The 18992-nt window shown below is 42.8% G+C and overlaps 1 protein-coding gene across 1 annotated transcript in view; it reads right to left on the bottom strand.

Annotated features, from left to right (window-relative positions):
• The window catches only part of LOC147256764 (uncharacterized), a 61637-nt gene that overhangs the window by 33986 nt on the left and 8659 nt on the right, over positions 1–18992 (bottom strand). Inside the window, exon 3 of the mRNA XM_086210345.1 lies at positions 9392–9589. Within this exon, the coding sequence (XP_086066471.1) occupies positions 9392–9589 (198 nt within the window). The remainder of the gene's footprint in view (positions 1–9391; positions 9590–18992) is intronic.

Raw genomic sequence — 18992 nt, 5'->3', positions numbered from 1 at the left:
CTTGCTCTCCCTGCCTCCCCTCCCATGAACCAGTCTACCATCCAGTCCCCCATCAAGCTGGCTTGCTCTCCCTGCCTCCCCTTCCAGAAGCTTCCTTCTTCAACTGTTATTAACATTTCCATGTTTCCTCCATTCTGTGTTATAAACTGTTTTCTTGTCTGTACCAACATCTCCTGTCCGTCTGTCCCTCCTGGTGAGGGATCCTCCTCCCCTCCTCACCCTCAGGTTTCTCCCATTTTTCCCTGTTCAAGGTTTTCTATGGAGTTTCTCCTCAGTCGATGTGAGGCTCTGAGGGCAGAGGATCTTGTTATGATGCCATGAAGCCTGGAGACAAACTGGTGGTGGAAACAGGCTACAAAGAAAACTGCCTTGCCTTGCCTTACAATGCACAACATGCAGAGAAGCAGCCAAAGCTCTGGTGGACAAACTACACCATCCCCTCATGAAGCAGGGACTTGAGCTAAGATGATGACCAAGTAAGCCTCCCTTTATCATCACCCACCCTCCCTTCTGAAGCAAGATCAGACAGTTGTGAGCTGTTGCTCAGCTGTCATCCTGATGCTCAGTAGTCAGCCCTTGGCTTGCACTAGAGCACAGGTGTCAAACTCAAGGCTTGCTGGCCAATTGTGGCCTGCCACGTCATTTTATGTGGCCCGTGAGAGCTTAAAAGGTCTTATATCTTAATAAATAAGTCAAAAGGGTACATTTCCCATAATGCATACTGAAGGCATCCCGCCAGTCGCCACTTGATTACAGTGTTTCCACATCAGTGTCATTTTCCGAATTAAGAAATACAAACAATGATCCCAAAATGTCCAGAAAGAGAAAAATTGATGCATATGGAAGGCAGTTTCAAGAGAGATGGGAAGGCGAATATATGTGTGTGCTTCAAGGAGAAAAAAACGGTATGTCTTTTGTGTTATGAGGCAGTGGCAGTTGTCAGAGTACAATCTACATCGGCAGTTTGAGACCAAACACAGAGCTCAGTATGGCAACGTGAGCCTTCAAGAAAAACAACAAATGGTGCAAGAATTAAAAGGCAAATTGCGATTGCAGCAGGATGTGTTCAAGAGAGCCACAGCCAAAAACAATGCGGCAGTGAAAGCTAGCTTTATTGTGGCTGAAGAAATTGCCCGCGCTGCAAAGTCTTTTTCAGAGAGGGAATTTTTGAAGCAGTGCATGCTGAAGGTCTGTGAGCAGGTGTGTCCCGACCAGATACAGACTTTTAAAAATGTCATTTTATCGAGAAACACCACTGTGGACTGAGTTAAGGAACTAGCAGGAAACCTGGCAACACAGCTGTCTGAAGAGGCATGTAACTACATGGCTTTTTTATTAGCGCTTGATGAAGGCACAGACAACACAGATACAGCGCAGCTATCCATTTTTATTAGAGGCGTCAAGTCGGACCTGTCTGTGACTGAGGAGCTGTTGGATGTAGCTGCCATGCATGGGACCACAACAGGACGGGACATTTTCAATGCAGTGGAGAAAACGGCAAGTAAAAAAGCATTGCCCTGGGAAAAGTTGGTGGGATTATCTACAGACGGTGAGTCTGCAATGTGTGGAGGGAAAACAGGCTTTGTTGGACTAATGAAGGAGAAAATGCAAAACAGTAACTGTCACGTGCCTCTGGTAACGTATCATTGCATTATCCACCAAGAAGCTTTGTGTGGGAAGGTGCTGGGGATGAATGATATAATGACCACAGTCACAAAAACAGTGAACTTTATTCGGGCACGTGGCCTAAATCATCGTCAGTTCCAGCTGTTCTTGCAGGAGATGGGGCTCGGAGCACGGCGACATGCCGTACCATACAGAAGTGCGGTGGCTGAGCAGGAGCAAAGTTCTCAAACAATTTTTTGAGCTTCGGGAAGAAATTGCTCTTTTCATGCAGAGTAAAGGAAAACCTTGTCCGAACTGTCAGATTCAAACTGGCTGTGTGACTTTGCCATGTTGTGTGACATAACTGAGCACCTCGACCAACTGAATCAGAAGCTGCAGGGACGCAAAAGAGTCATCCCACAGATGTCTGACATGATCACGGCTTTCCAGTGTAAACTTGATCTATGGATGAATCAAGTGAAACAGGATAATCTTGCCCACTTTCCTGTTTGTCAGAGCATCTCAGACGCATTTCCTGGTACTTTTTCATGTACTCAGCTAGCTACCAAACTGAGCCGGCTAATGAATGAGTTTGAACGGCGCTTCTCTGACTTAAGAGCACAGCACTGAGGCTTTGCCATCTTTGCCAATCCTTTCACCACCGATGTCTACACTGCACCTCAACATCTTCAGATGGAGTTAATAGAGCTTCAAAGCGATAGTGGCCTGAGGGCAAAGTTCCAGGATGCTGCAATTCAGGACTTTTACCGTCAACTTTCCGCTGGTTTGATGCCACAGCTTCGACTTCATGCTGCTTGTGTTCTGTCTATGTTTGGGAGCACCTATCTGTGCGAGCAGACATTTTCAATCATGAATCTAAACAAGACCAAGCACAGATCACGCATCACTGATGCCAACCTCCATGCTGTTCTACGGATCGCCTCAGCACAAGACCTAAAGCCAGACATCGACACACTGGCCATGGAAAAAAGGTGTCATACATCTGGTCAGAAAACTCACCAGTAAGCATTTTTAAAAACCTAATTAAAATATAATCAAATGTATTTCAACCAAGAACAATCATAGTTAAACTGTGTGCAATTTAATGATTGTGCTTGTATTTGTTACTTTCAGAACATGATCAATGGATAAGGATGGTGGAGAGGGGATTCATGTGCCATGTTAAAGGACAGGCAGCACCTCCTCATCAACTTCACCATGAAACTTGACCAATATATTTGTGAGATAACACTTGTGTTGTTATTTTGAGTTTATTACACATACTACTATGTTATATGTGTAGCAATGTTTTTGCAGGTTTATGTGTTTATGCAGACCAATATTCACTGTAATCAAACCATCTCTCATTAGATGCAAGGCTGTGTGCAGCCATTTGTTTATGTAAAATGCTACACCTGTCACACATGTTCTTAGCTGCTCAGAATTGTTGGTTCAACTGTTATTCTACCCCTCTCAACTATGACAAAAACGTTTTGAACAAAGTTAATGTCATAACTAGTTATTTATCTTTATTCACTTGCATAGTTTGATCGTGGATTGATGGAGTAATGTGGGTTTCAGAAGCTGACAAGTTAAAAGGATTTATGTTGTAACAGAGCAACAAGAAAACATTTTTTTACATTTATGCACGTATATATGTAATATTTGTAAGTTCAATAATAAAAATCCAGAGTTATTCAACATTAAGGAGTTGTTGCATTTATTTTACATTACATTTAGTTACATTTAGCTACATTTATATTGCCCACAAAGTTACATCTGGCCCTTTGAGGGCAACCATTATGCTGATGTGGCCCTCAGTGAAAATGAGTTTGACACCCCTGCACTAGAGCTTTCAGTCAAACTCCCTGTCCTACTAGCATTGCAAACTTGAGTATGGAACAAAGTTCTCACCAGCCAATATGATCATCTTGGCTTCATAGTACCATACAGCACCAAAGCAAAGGGCTTTGTGCAGCGCAATGCGTCATCTGTAGCACTTAAAGGAGGTGCAGCTGAAGCACCTTGTGTTCAGTGATGACCCTGTCATCCTTCACTCAGATTCCTCTCATCAGGCTGATCATATTATGACATCAGGCTTCATCATCCAGGACCAGAGAGGGTGTCTGCTGGCACCAGGAGAAGGTATTTGGAGCTCCATGGGCATGAGGCAGTCCACCAACACCAGAAATTGTGCAAGGAGAGCAGCAAGTGGAGAGGGCTTACTGAATCACCCAAGATAAACATCATACTTTCAGGCCAGCTTTCTGCTCCACGGTGGTAGACTGTTTTGGGCCCGACATCATCAAATTTGGCCACAGGAACAAGAAGACTGTTCAAAAATTTAACCATCCAAGAGGTCCACATAGACCTTCTCAAAGGCATTAATGCATATGCTGTCTCGTGGACCAAAGGCGCTTCATTTTCTGGTAGGGAAAGCCTCATGAGCTCCTCAGTGACCAAAGGACAGACTTCAGGGAAGGAAAGAAAACATTCAAAAGTATTTGTGGCTCTCCAACCCAAGCTCCAAAACATACTTGCCAACCAGCACATTAGCCTACAAACCTCCTGGATCAACCCATTTTAGAGGCTGTTGGAAGAGGACCATTCGTTTTGATTGAGACTTAAAGGCTCATTAATGCAAAGCCCCTTGGCTACACTTTGTCAAATGTTCCCGACCCAGATACTGTCAGGCCCAACAGTCTCATCATGGGGCAGAGGGACGCATCCTTATCCCAGATTATCCATGAGTTTTCTTGCCCTTCCTGAAGTGGACTGATTGATAACCATTCCTCAGTACTTTGGCCTTTTCAAATGTTCAAATTTTGGGGTGGCAGTTGAAAAGGCTGCCTGTTGCTTTAAGACAATGGAGACTACGCAACAAGTATCAAGGGATTTCAGTCATTTTCCCAACATCGTTTGGGATCATTTTATCAAAACTTCTTATAACATGAGATATTAAAAAAAATCTTCACAGATGAAATGATTAGATTTTGGTCAGACAGCAAAGGTTGCCCATAATCAGAAAACACACAAATGATTCTAACTGGCAAATATTTCGAATAACATAAAATGATCAGGTGATAAAAAAACATTGTTCATACATGAAAGTAAGCTGGATCCCATTGCAACTGCACATTTCTAATGCATTCCAGATCATGATTGATACATTTTGCCCTGCAGTTTTTGAGAATGCCATGTCCTTCATTTTTAAACCCTAGAATCATGGCTCATATATCACTCCTCCTCTCTACTGGATTATTTGAGCTGAATTTTACTCTAAAATGCACATAAAAATCACTTAAAATCTAACATTGGACACTGGAACATGTTGAATAGGAATCCACTGAAAATGTCATCACTCTTATGAAGGATATTTTTAATGACAGATATAAGTAGTGAATAAGTATGAATGTGTGATTATGTAATTTAAACTGAATTACCCTCCAATGCTCTCATGAACTTCAGTCAATCAAAGCCAAAGTCATCCTGATCTATGGATTCTAATGACAAGTTTAATATTTTACCTAACTTTTTTGAAATTAGTGGCATTATTTCTTTTTAATTTGCTGGCTGGGCTTTGTGTTGATTGGTAATGTTGATGCAGAAAAAAAAATCCATCATTCCTGCACATGCCCTCCCTTGTTGGTACATACAAACACAAGCACATGTTGAAGCATGGGAAGCCTCAAGTATCCTTGTTGTGTGTCCGATGAAATCTAATCCTGCCGGTGCCACTAACTGGATTCAGATTGTGCAAAATTTCATTTTAACTAATTTTAAACGTGTTGTAAAAAAAGCTGAAGGCCTTGATAATTTTTGGTAATTTCAAGCAACCATGCCACACCACAAACACACAAGCATCACCATCTACAGCAGCAGACATGACAACAGTGGCATATTGAGATCCATTTCAGAAAGACAGGAATATGACATCTAATGGATTCTCAGTGTAAATCATAATGTTAATTTTATAGTTCATATGGCAGAAAATGCGTAATCATCGTCATCCCAGCTTTCCATAGTCACAACCTAACTCCAAAGAAATGTTTTTATTTATGAACTAGATTAATTTCAAGGATACAAAATGTTATATATATATATATATATACATACATACACAAATATATGTATACATACGTAGATAAATATATGTATAAATATATACACATATACATATAAACACATATACATACACACATACACTATATATACATGTATATATACACATATATACATGTATATATATACACACATATATACACACATATATACATTATATATATGTATATATACACATGTGTATATATATACATATATACATGTATGTATATATACATACATGTATATATACATATATACATGTATATATGTATATATACATGTATGTATATATACATAAATACATGTATATATACATACATGTATATATATACATATATACATGTATGTATATATACATAAATACATGTATATATACATACATGTATATATATACATATATACATGTATATACACATATATACACATATATACATATATATATACACATATATATATATAAACATATAGTATGTATGTGTACACACACACACAGACACAGACACACAGACACACACACACACACACACACACACACACACACACACACACACACACACACACAGCCTGGCCCCAAAAAAGAGTCACCACCAACAAGGTCACACACTCCAATAATTATTCATTGGGCCGCCTTTAGCTTCGACTACGGCACACATTCGCTGTGGCGTTGTTTCCGTGAGCTTCTGCAATGTCACAAGATTTATTTCCATCCAGTGTTGCATTAATTTCTCACCAGGATCTTGCATTGATGATGGTAGAGTCTGACCTTCTCCAGCACATCCCAAAGATTCTCAGTGGGGTTCAGGCCTGGACTCTGTGGGGGCCCATCCCTGTGTGACAATGATGTCTCCCTGAACCACTCTTTCACAGTTTGAGCCCGATGAACCCTGGCATTGTCACCTTGGAATACGCCCGTGCCATCAGGGAAGAACAAATCCATTGATGGAATCACCTGGTCACTCCTCATTCTTTGAGTCATGCTGTTTCTGAACCTGGACCTGACCAGCTGCAGCAGCCCCAGACCGTAGCACTGCCCCCACAGGCTTGTCCAGTAGGCACTAGGCACGATGGGTGCATCGCTTCATCTGCCTCTCTTCCTACCCTGATGCCCCCATGACTCTGGAACAGGGTAAATCAGGACTCATCAGACCCCATGACCTTCTTCCACTGCTCCAGAGTCCAATCTTTATTCTCCCTAGCAAACTGAAGCCTTTTGTTCCGGTAAGCCTCACTGATTCGTGGTTTTCTCAAGGCTACACGGCTGTTCAGTCCCAGTCCCTTGAGTTCCCTTCCCATTGTGGCAATGCTCTTACTTTCATGATCAAACGGAGCCCTGAGTTCTGCTGGTGTTTGTCTTCTATTTGATTTCACCAAACGTTTAAGTGATCGCTGATCACGATCAATCAGGATTGACCACGTTTCTCTCTGGAAGACGATGGGTCCCCACAATTCTTCCAGTTTGTAATCATGCGTTGGACAGTTCTTCACCATATTTCAGTTTCTGCAGTCTCCTTAGATGTTGTCTCTGCTTGATGCTGCCAATGATTTGAGCCTCCTCAAACAGACTAGCATCTTCTCCACGACCACGGGATGTGTCCTTCAACATGGTTGTTTAAGAAATGAGAAGTAACTCATTGCACCAGTTGGGGTTAAATAACTTGTTGCCAGCTGAAAGATAATCGCCCATGCAGTAATGATCCAATAGGAGGCTCGCACCTGTTTGCTTGGTTCAGTCCAGGTGGCGACTTTGTTTTTTTAAACTTATATATACATATATATATATATATATATATATATATACATATATATATATATATATATATATATATATATATATATATATACACACACACACACACACACACACACACACATATACACATATATACACATATATACATATATATATTTATATATGTATGATCTATAAATCTCCATCTATCTCTCTCTCTCTATATATATAGAGAGAGATGTTCAGACATACTCCATGTAAAAGTTAAAAAACATATGCAATGATGTTCTCCATAAAATGATCATCTAAGTTTTAGTCTTTTTTTAAGCCATGATTCACAAATTTGTTCTTCTGTCCTTCTCTGTTTCTCAGAGGCCAAGCTGATGTCTACAAACAGTTTTATTTCACAACCCAACAATATCCGATGTACTTTTGTCTATTATTCTATCCAAATGATGAATTTACTCTTTTCAGGTGCTAGAACCAATTTTGGAAGGTCTTTCCACAGCAGGGTTTTTTTCATTCTCTCACTATAATTACTTTAAACTGTTCTGTAACAGAACAGAAAGTTAATAGTCATCTAGCAAGAGTGCCATTAATTTTTTGTCAATCTGAGGTTGATTTTGAACCTCTGTACATTTTACAAATGCATCAACCAATCTTGATGAACCAATGTTACAACCCTGGTGGTCCTGATAAATGTTTGTGTTTCTGATCAACCTGGATTTCTTAACATAGCACTAGAATCAGGACCTCACTGTCCCACCAATCTAAAATATTTTGAAATCAGCTTTGGTGGCACTTTGGCTACGATATGAAGCAGATGGTCCCAAAATGTCATGTCTGTTGGTTGTCCAGCAGCAAGTGGACAAGATTATCAGCAGTGACTGGGACTTTATTTGAAGCTCTTTTAAAGTGCTGCAACTGTCCCACATTCAAACCACTGCCAGTAGATATTCTTTTGATGCACATACTGGGGAACACATCCCTGTTGTATTAAGACCTTAATTGATTCACTGATTTTAGATGAGGTTGCCTCTAAATGTCTGGTCATGATGTCCTGAACAATGAAGGGAAGTCCCATTAAAAAGGTCATGCTGGTAGAGAGGGGTTGGACCATGGCTTTGTTCAGTGCTGGATCTTTTGATGTCTCTTGAGGTTGCTGGGGTGAGAGAAGCGTCGGTTGCACACAGAACAGCTGAAGGGCCTCTCACCCGTGTGAACATTGCGGTGGATGTCCAACTGGCTTTGGCACACAAAGCTCTTGCCACACAGCACACAGCTATAGGGCTTCTCCCTGTTGTGGCGAGCTGTGTGCTTCTGCAGGTCAGACTCCAGGAAGAAGCGCTTGGTGCAACTTGTGCAGCCAAACGGACGCTCCATGGTGGCGGCATGATAAAACACCGAATGGAGACCACTGGAGGAAGGTTTCTGGTAGCTGCAGTTGGGACCGCTCACAGGGTGCTGCAGCACCAGGTTCAGGGAGTGTGCATCATTGACACTGGAAGTATTTTCATCACTATGTGCTCCTTGAATACTGGGATAAGGAAAAACAGATGCTACCTGCTGACTGGACTTCACCTGCACTGCAGTCTGTCCTGTCAGTTCCAGCCCAACACACTGAATCATGGGTAATGCAGTTTGTTCACATCTGTCTCGCTCTCGGCCTGTTTCTGTCTTGTTTGAGTCTAAGGCTGTGTTCCCTCCTTGCTTGTCTGACACACTCTCTCCATCAATGATTATCACCTCTGACAGGGAGGAGTCTGAGTTTCTGCCATCCGTGACACCATCACAGGAAGCAGGTGTGTCTGAGCTTGGTAGCTGATTCCCCACTGCTCTGACATTACCTCCTGTTAATGCCAGTTGGGGATCATACGAAGTGTCACTGGTGCTGTTGCTGTCTGTTTCAGCTGTCCTTCTGACAACAAAGGTGATGACATCGGATCCACTGACCTCGGTTTCGCTGCGAAGTCTGGCTGGTCGGACATCACTGTCGTGCTTCGAAGCACTGTTGGGTGATGTAGTGTAGTCAGTGTCTTCTCTGGTGGTGATGAGGGCATCCACTGGAACCTCATGTTTCGTGGCGCTGCTCTCAATCGCTCCCTCCACCTTGATGATCAGAAGCTCCCCCTCCTCCCCAGGTTCCGTTAACTGGAAAGAACAGAACAGAGTTACATCCCTGATCAAGTGCATTGTTGCAGCCTTCAAAATAATGCTAACCCTAACCCAATTATGATGTGATGAACCCAAATGCAAAACAATCTGTTCAAATAACTTCATGAGTGTGTTTGTGAGCTGTAAAATGTCCCACTTGGGTGAGCAATACATTTGTTGTGAAAGCCTATTAACATTCAGGTTCTCCTGATGTAACTAATCATTCAGAAATAGAGGACAAAGACGTTGTAGCAGATATGAACTTATATCCATTCTGGAGACAAATATTCAAATGGCTGCCTTCTCGGCATGTTGATGGCAGATATTCTGTTGTCGCTAAACTTCTGTTTTACATGAAAATACATCAGAAAACACATTATAGGGGTGGATCCTCTATTCATGTGTCAATCCAATTCCAGGAATCATGTTGATGTCGTTTTATTTCTTCATATTATTATTCAGACTGGCCATCCATTGTCCAGGACGACCCCTCTCTTACCCGATGACAGCTGTGATGGGCTCCAGCCCCCATGACCCTAAACAGGATAAGCAGTTGATAATGGATGGACATGTCATTTATTCAACAGGTCTATGGCTCAGGCGAATATGATCAACTTTTATTTTCGTATTTTAAACAACTAATATGAGACGAGCACCTCACAGTTGCTTTTAGAACATCCAAATTAAACTAGGTTGAAAAGTCTCTTGCTTCGATAGCTAACCCAATCGTAGTACATACATATCATATTTACCAGGTCAAAACTGTAAAACTTAAATGTCTTTATGAGATGAAAGCCTGACACCAAAGTTTAAATCAAACTCTTCAGACCCTTAATTGGAAAGCATGTGGACTGGCAATTATCCACCAACATCAATAATTTCCTTTGGACATTTTGAATGGCCCTTTGTCTTGGTGCATGCACCCAGTTAATGTTGCAGATTTACAACCTGATGTCAGACACTGGTTGTAATAAGCCTTTAACACTTTCAGTGTTTATGGCCACATTTAATTATCGGGTATGCCTTTTGAGTAGGGCAACGGGTGGAGCAGTGGTCCTCACTGTGGCCCCCCATCAAGAAGGTTGTGGGTGGAGCAGTGGTCCTCACTGTGGCCCCCCATCAAGAAGGTTGTGGGTGGAGCCCCGGCTGCAGCACGGGGTCTTTCTGGGTGAGTCTCCATGTTCTCCCTGTTCCTGCTGGGTTCTCTGTGGTACTCCAGCTTCCTCCACAGTCCAAAGACATCAAGAGGGACCAGGTTAATCCAGACTCTAAATTGACTGTAGGCGTGGCTGGGAGAGCCAATGCTTGTCTGTCTCTATGTGTTGGCCCTGCCATGGACTGGTGACCTGTCCAGGGGGAAGGCTGCTGGGATAGGCCCCACCCCCACCACCCTCAACAGGAGAAGAGGGAGAAGATGGAGGGATGAATGGATGATGGATGGATGGATGCCTTGTGAATAATGACATAATAGTGATTACATAAAGTTAGCTATTTAAATTACAAAGTTGACACTAAAAGATTATTAACACCAATAACAAAAATGCCCTGTGAAAGGGAAGACTACATTTGCGACACAATGTGTCTATTAAGTATACATGCATCAGGAGGGGCATCAGAAAACTAGAAAAGTATCATAATGAATTGTGAAGAGCTAATGTGATTAGTGAAGTTGTAAGTTCATGCGTCAAGTATAAAATGTAGGGAAAAAATAGCATACTAATGCTAATTCACTCTAATGGTAATGCCCAGGGGACGTAATTCCTCCTGCATTCAAAAACCAAAAACTCAAAATTGTGTAGCCATGCTTTAGTCGTACAAAAAAAAAAAAACAATATCAACAGTAGCATGAAAATGCTAACACACGCTAATGCTCAGGGTGCAAATCAATGAACTATGAGACTTTATGACTTGGCGTTTTTCATGTTTCTGACACACACAATGGGGCAACAGGCTAACAAACAGGGGCTCTTCTTTCTTATCAAAGCAGCAACTCCATTTCTAACCGTTGGCTTACTGACATTATCAGGAACAAGTGGAAGTATTTTATAACAGAAATGATGACATGAGGGCAAATAAGAAAAAGTTGGGCTTTTATAATCTGCCAAAAATATAACTAAAGAAAAATAACACAGAATCAGCGCGCCAGTTGAAGCTCTCTCATGGTCCCTCCTGCTACTGATAAAGCAAACTTTGCAAAAAAAAGCAAAAAAAATTAGAATGGAGTGAGAATGTAGCTCTCTGGGTGATTTCAGCAGAAAATGTAAAGAGGAATTTCAGCCTTTCTTCCACCCAGTTATGATGCAACCCACTCCAGCCTGCACAAGACAAAATGTAAAAATGAAAACCCTCCAAAATCTTCTAAAACACAAGCTCTGATTTTGTCAAAAGGGTAGTACATATCTAAATAAGACTTAAGACCAGTGAATCTCAGTGTTGTATGAGTAGTACTACGTGGACGAATCCAGCGGTGGCTGCTGGTCTATCAAGGAGGAGAAGCTTATTTTTCCAGCCTACATCATGACAGACAGAACAGAGTCGCCAAACACAACGCTAGTCGTTTTTAACAAAGACAAAGTCGCTGGGGATCAGTAAAGTCTCCGGATCAGTTCAGAACAACGGAATGAAACACTTGGAAAATGCATCGGTGGATGTTTATTCTTCAAGATCGCTGATTCGCTCATTTAGCTGTCAATCAAAAAAGGATTCTGCCTCAAACAGCTTATCATCAGTATATTCTCATGTAGCACTTTCATAATAGCAGACTCAGACTCACAAACCCGAGTGGGTTAGTGGCACTTCCTCTGTAGAAGACCCAGACGCACTGATCTGAGTGGATCCACTGCACTTAAATAATAGCAGACTTGGACTCACCGACCCAAATGGGTCAGTGGCACTTCCTCTTTAGAAGATCCAGACCCTGACCAAGACCCACTGATCGCAGTGGATCCATTGCACTTCCGCAGTCGCAGCAAATAATGGTGTTGTTACATTTTGTTTTTGAGATGCTGATTAAGTTTCTAATGCTTAGTTCCATTCAATAATTGCTCTTACATGGCCCTAAGTGTGAGGAACTCTTTTTTTCCAAGTTTGGCCACTCTAATCATTTCAGCACTTAAAAAAAAAAAATCGTAGGGTGGAGTGGCAGTTATCCAGTATCTGAGATACTGATTTTTAATTAAAAGTTTTTAATTAAACTTGCCTGCTCAGGATGTAGGGATGACTATCTCTGTTCTGGTAGCAACTGTTTGGGCGATAATGCTTTACCCTATTTTGATTAGTATAAGAGGATGCAGCTGCAAGGGTCGGTGGGGTCTCTGTTGGGATTAAATAAGAGTCATACCAGCAGCAGTCATATGTGCGGTATTGTTGAGGTGGGTAACAGCTGTGATAAATGTCCCAGAACTCGTAGTAGAAATAGTAGAAATGGGCCTGAAATCTCCCCAGACCAGGTGATTTATTGTTTGGTAAGGCAGTCACTCTTCATTTAATCTCGAATGTTCATTTGAAAGTGGGATGAAAAGTTCACCTTTGAATTTTAATAACTTAGTACTACCGCAATAAGGAAAGAGGAAAGGGGGACCTCACTCCCCCAAATCAAAATGAAATATCCACCATCTTTTTTTCATCACTGTGTGGAGACCCAAAAGTAACAGTTTAACCAATTACAACAATGGCAGAGGGCAGATTTAGCCCTCGCTTATATGCAAAAATAAGGTTTTGTAAATCTACTGCTTCAGTCAGACATACATAGCTGGGATACAGTGAGGAAGGACTGAGGAACAAGTGCTGTATATTGATGAAGATGAGCCTGAGTCTGTACACTGAGGCTCACATATTTTTTCCCCGACAACTGATATACTGGCCATTACATTTTTTAATTTTTCATGTAAAAAAAACAACAACACAAAATACCTGCTTTTGATGGCTTAGATACAGTTCCAAACACTTGTTGCACAGATTTAAATTGAAGGGCAACACCCCCTATCATCTCACTCAACATAAAGAAGTCTCTCTGACAGAGTCAACATTTACAAAGTGATACATTTATTGAGGTGGCGGCAGGGCGATGAAGCGTCATCCTGATTTGGTCAGGTCTGATCTCGTCTGGTAGCAGCAGCTGCCTAGTGAACATAACATTACTTTGAGGTACTGTAACGTTACCGTTACATCATCCATGGGGCCGTGACTGACTCGGTTAAATAGTTTAGCAAGGCAGCTAATATTCAAGCTAGGCTATCCTAACTTTCTTTAGCTTGCTAACATATCATGTCACGCTCAACTGAAAGCATGACAGACACTACGAGGCAAGTCATCAGAAACTTACGATATTTTTATTTCACAAACTAGTTATCATAAACTTAGCATTGTGGCTCGGTTTTAGTACGCATGCGCTTTTGGCTTTTCAATTCCGTACACTATTCCCCTCTCAGTCTGGGGGGGTTTGTGGTGGAGCGTGACATAAGAGGAGTCAAAGCGCCCTCGACTGGATACACAAAGACAACATTTGTAAGAATTAGAAATAGACATTAATGGCATTTTAATCCTGAAAATTGCGTATTAAAATTAGCGTCAATACGCCATTATGGGCTGATTAGTGCTTATACTCTAATGGCTAGAATCAGCTGATTAAATCAGCCAGCCAATTAATCAGTCGGGCTGTAGCTGGATGGTACCAATGCTGGTATTGTCAGTCTCTGGAAATTTAAATTAATTGCTGTGCTGACATTGCTGATTCTGCTGAAAACGGGGTTAATAAGTGTAATGCCAGCCAAAACCCACTGGGAGAAATGGATATGGGGTAAGTTTTTCTGTTATTACCATAGCAATTTACAAGTTAATTTATACAATACCTAGTTAGGGCCTGAGCCAGAAGGTACTTCTGGCGAAGACCCTATTATGTTTGCTCGTTAGGGCCTGAGCCAGAAGGTACTTCTGGCGAAGACCCTATTATGTTTGCTCGGCAGAGCAACACATTAGCAGCACTAAAAACACTAAAAACACACACTAAACAGTGTCCCAGGCCCCCCCAACACCCATGAGGCAACTGGGCCAGACGGCCCGGAGCCAGTTTTCACATACACACCCATTCAAAACCTGGTATTATACTGTTCTTGCTCTCAATGAGTGCGCGCTATATGCCCATAATGCGCATAACGCGCATAATCTAATTTGACCCCCTGAACATGCATGAAATTCGCTGAATTTCGGCACAATCGTTCGGTATGTCTCAACATTCACTAATCAAATACAAAAACGCCACAAAAGTCTATAGCGCCACCTAGGGAGCCACACAAAAAAAAGATAATTTTTTTAAATTTAGAGCGCTATAACTCCTCACACAAAACTCCCACAAACATGGGACCAACACCGTTGGACTCGTCTCATGAAGACGAACAATTCTTACACTCTGACCCCTCACCTATCTCTAACAGAATGTCCACAAATTGGACAAAACTGTCAAAATCAGGACTTTTTTTACTCCCCGAACAAAATCTATCTCCTCCTAAACCGTAAATGCCAGGGCTTCCAAACTTTCACACATTACTCTCCCAACTGTGCTCTTCAAAAATCTTTAAAGGCTAATATACTACGCGCTCGGTTCCCATTTTATAAGCCGTCAAAGTCGGGGAGACACGTTTCACGCTTACAATGGAAGTCAATGGGGAGGCCGTGTCCTCTCATGGTACATACTCTCAAACAAATGCTTCTCACGTCTATACCATACATCGCACAGCTTTTAAAAACATATCACTGTATTCCTGACAAAAATCCCTACAAAAATATGTTATTTTGTGTTAATTTTGACCAACATATGCCGAGTTATTCAGCTTTTACACACTACATTTCTCTGAATCCTCCGCTCTCTCCACTCTAGCACAGATCGAAGAAAGTGCAGCGGGGGAGGGGTTCTTAAAGGGCCAGCTGGCAGCTCTGCTCTCAGCTCTGCTCTCAGCTCTGACACAGATGGCAGAGATTTGTTTACTGTAGTCATGGAAACCACAATTGGAGAGTCTCTGCCCTCATGTACATTCTCTCAAACAAACACTTGTAGCTTCTAAACTAAAACACTCACACCTTCAAAAAACACACCATTGAATTCCTGACAAAAAACTCTACGCACTGATGTCTTTACATTACACTTTTGACCAACATATGCTGAGTTATGATTGTGTTTCACAGTAAAACTGCCAAATCCTCCTCTGCTCTCAGCTCTGACACAGATGGCAGAGAGCGAGCAGAGAAGGGAGGGGCTCTTAAAGGGCCGGCTCTCAGCTCTGCACTCGCACTGTGCAGCGCACTGAGGCTGGTATCTCCTAAACTACAAGGCCTAGGGATTTGCCGACTACACCATTGGATTCGGGCCGGTGTCAAGGACGCGGCCGTAGGCCGCACGGGGGCTCAGGCCCTAACAACACTGCTTGCAGCTTTAATTAGGGCCTGAGCCAGAAGGTACTTCTGGCGAAGACCCTATTATTAGGGCCTGAGCCAGTCCCTGGCGAAGACCCTATTATGTTTCGAAGTCACACTCGCCACTTCAAAAGTAAATTTGACCCCCTAAACATGCATGAAAACTCACCAAATTTGGTAAGCACATCGGGTGCGGCGAAAAATTCGATAATTAAAAAAAAAAGAGGCGCTCTACTCAATAGCGCCACCTACATACACAAAAAACCACGCCACAGACTGTAGGAATGTCCTACAGACATGGGACAAACACCATTGAACTCGTCTCATCAAGACGGATAAATCATACACTCACACCCCTGACCTAACTGTAACAGGATGTCCACAATTTGGACACGAATGTCTAATTTTGGACAATTTTGCGCCCCGAACAAAATCTATCTCCTCCTATACCGTAAATGCCAGGGCTTCCAAACTTTCACACATTACTCTCCCAACTGTGCTGATTAAAAGTTGTTCAAGGTTAATATACTACGCGCTCGGTTTGGATTTTATGAGCCGTCAAAGTGGGGGAGACACTTTTCGCCTTACAATGGAAGTCTATGGGGAGAGCGTGTCCTCTCAGGGTACATACTCTCAAACAAATGCTTCTCACATCTACACCATACATTCCACAGCTTTTAAAAACACACCACTGTATTCCTGACAAAAATCCCTACAAAAATATGGTATTTTGTGTGACTTTTGACCAACGTATGCCGACTTATTCAGCTTTTCCACACTACATTTCTCTGAATCCTCCACTCTCTCCACTCCAGCACAGATCAGACACAGTGCAGCGGGGGAGGGGTTCTCAAAGGGCCAGCTCTCAGCTCTGCTCTCAGCTCTGCTCTCAGCTCTGACAGAGATGGCAGAGAGCGAGCAGAGAAGGGAGGGGCTCTTAAAGGGCCGGGTCTCAGCTCTGCTCTCACACTGTGCAGCGCACTGAGGCTCGTATCTCCTAAACTACAAGGCCTAGGGATTTGCCGATTACACCGTTGGATTTGGGCCGGTGTCAAGGACGCGGCCGTAGGCCGCGCGGGGGCTCAGGCCCTAACAACGCTGCTTGCAGCTTTAATTTTTTACTGTCTTTTAAGTATTCTGTAATCATGTTTTATTGTTTTTATAAAGTGAGTGTGTGTGAACTGTCAGTGCTTCAATCATGCAGATCAGTGGAACAGTCGTGAAGCTTTTGGCGCTTTTTTGTGTGACAGCACTTCTCTTGGATTTCACCAGTTGGGTCACGGGAAATGGCGGTTATGGGAGAGCCGTCAGCCAGGAGCCTCTCCTTTGCCTTCGGACCTCAACAGCCAGGGCTGTACCATCAGGCATCCCGCGTGAGCTCAGCAGGCAGGCATATAAGCCAAGTCATTGGAAACAGGGAAGCAGAGGGGGTCTACGTCAGAGACTTAAGACTTTTTGACCCGACAACCACTGTAATTTACCGCCACTTCCTTCAGTCCTGCTGTCTAATGTTCAGTCCATCTGGAATAAGATGGATGAGCTGGAGACGTAAAAGTTCAAACAAATAAAGGACACGTCTACTTTCCTACCATGTAACGTGGTTCAGTGACTCAGACTTGGACCTGATCTTCACTGGGTTTGGAAGCCCAATTCGCATGGACAGGTCACCGGGGATTATTGGTAAAAATTGTGAAGGAGGCGTGTCCATTTATTTGAACCAGAGGTACTGTAACACTGTAGTGATCAGAGAGGGAATATGTACTGCAGATATCGAGCTATTGACTATTTCTCTTCGTCCTTTCTATCTCCCTCGCCAATTACAGCAGCTCTTTTACACTCTTGTGTACATTCTTCTGCTCGCTAACGAGTCAGCTGTTGCACAGCTGCCTGATGATGTCACGCATAAACACAACAATATCTGCCCAGAGGTACCCAAGTTGTCTCTAAAGCCCCTTTCATACTGCACCAAAAACGCGGGTGAACACGGGTGTTTGGGCACTCTGAAAGGGTCAACTCAACATTTCGACCTGCGTTGACTGACTCCCCAAGCATCCAGGGTGTTTCGTGGCTCGGCTCGGCTGTAGTGTGAAAAAGGCAACCTGCGTTGTCTCAGGTTTCCTGCAACCGTCCTGTCGCATTCTGATTTTGCCACTGTGCTGCCTGGCAGGCCATCATTGTGGAAGGTCTGGGAAATAAAGAAATAAATAGGGCTGTGCTGCGAGAGCTGCTCACTCATCTCTCAATAAAGTTTGGGCCTCTGCCATGAGATCAGTCCTCCTGTTGATGTCCCAAGACTCCACTTCACTCCTTTTGTTCTAACAGTTTCCATGTTGATGATCTTAGTGGAATTAATCTCTGCTTGGGAACTCCCACCAACCTGAAACCCTAATGTGAACTGAGCCGGTGCGACCCTGTTTATAAACAACTTGTACCGCCATCTTGCACATCTTTTTTATCGATCATGGCAGCGCACTGGCAAGATTGTGAAGTCCACGAGCTGCTTGCCATCCACAGTGAAGAGGAGATCCGGTGGCAGGTTTCTGGAACCATAGGGGACACGGTGATTTATGGGAACATTAACGGCCTTTTGAGACACGGCGCACTTTTGCATGTAATGATGACGTTATCAGCGCGATGACGTACAAAAGAGATAAACAGGCACGCAGCCTCACAGCGGGAGCTCAGACCCACAAAAACCCACACTGACACGCATTTTTCAGTGTGAAAGGCGTATAAGTGAGGGCTACATGACTTCCTCAACACTGACATCCATACACCAACCTTCATTCAGGGAGAAGCAGATTCCACCTCCCTTCGTTTTCCCTAAGAGCTCTGCGCTGCAGTCCGCTCAGAAAAAGATCTCCACGAAACTTTATGGTTCGGTGAAGAAAACCAAGAAAAAGTTCCCGGAGAGCATACTCTGATGTTTGAAAGTTCGTCTCTGGTGAAAGTGACCACATAGGGGCAACAGAAAACTAGATTAACACACAAA

This window comes from Aulostomus chinensis, chromosome 8, assembly GCF_037954235.1.
Source record: "Aulostomus chinensis isolate RoL2024-O1b breed Wild chromosome 8, RoL_Achi_v1.0, whole genome shotgun sequence".
Taxonomy (NCBI): domain Eukaryota; kingdom Metazoa; phylum Chordata; class Actinopteri; order Syngnathiformes; family Aulostomidae; genus Aulostomus; species Aulostomus chinensis.
Note: the sequence above shows the minus strand (reverse complement) of the source record. Positions and strands in the feature narration are given on the sequence as shown.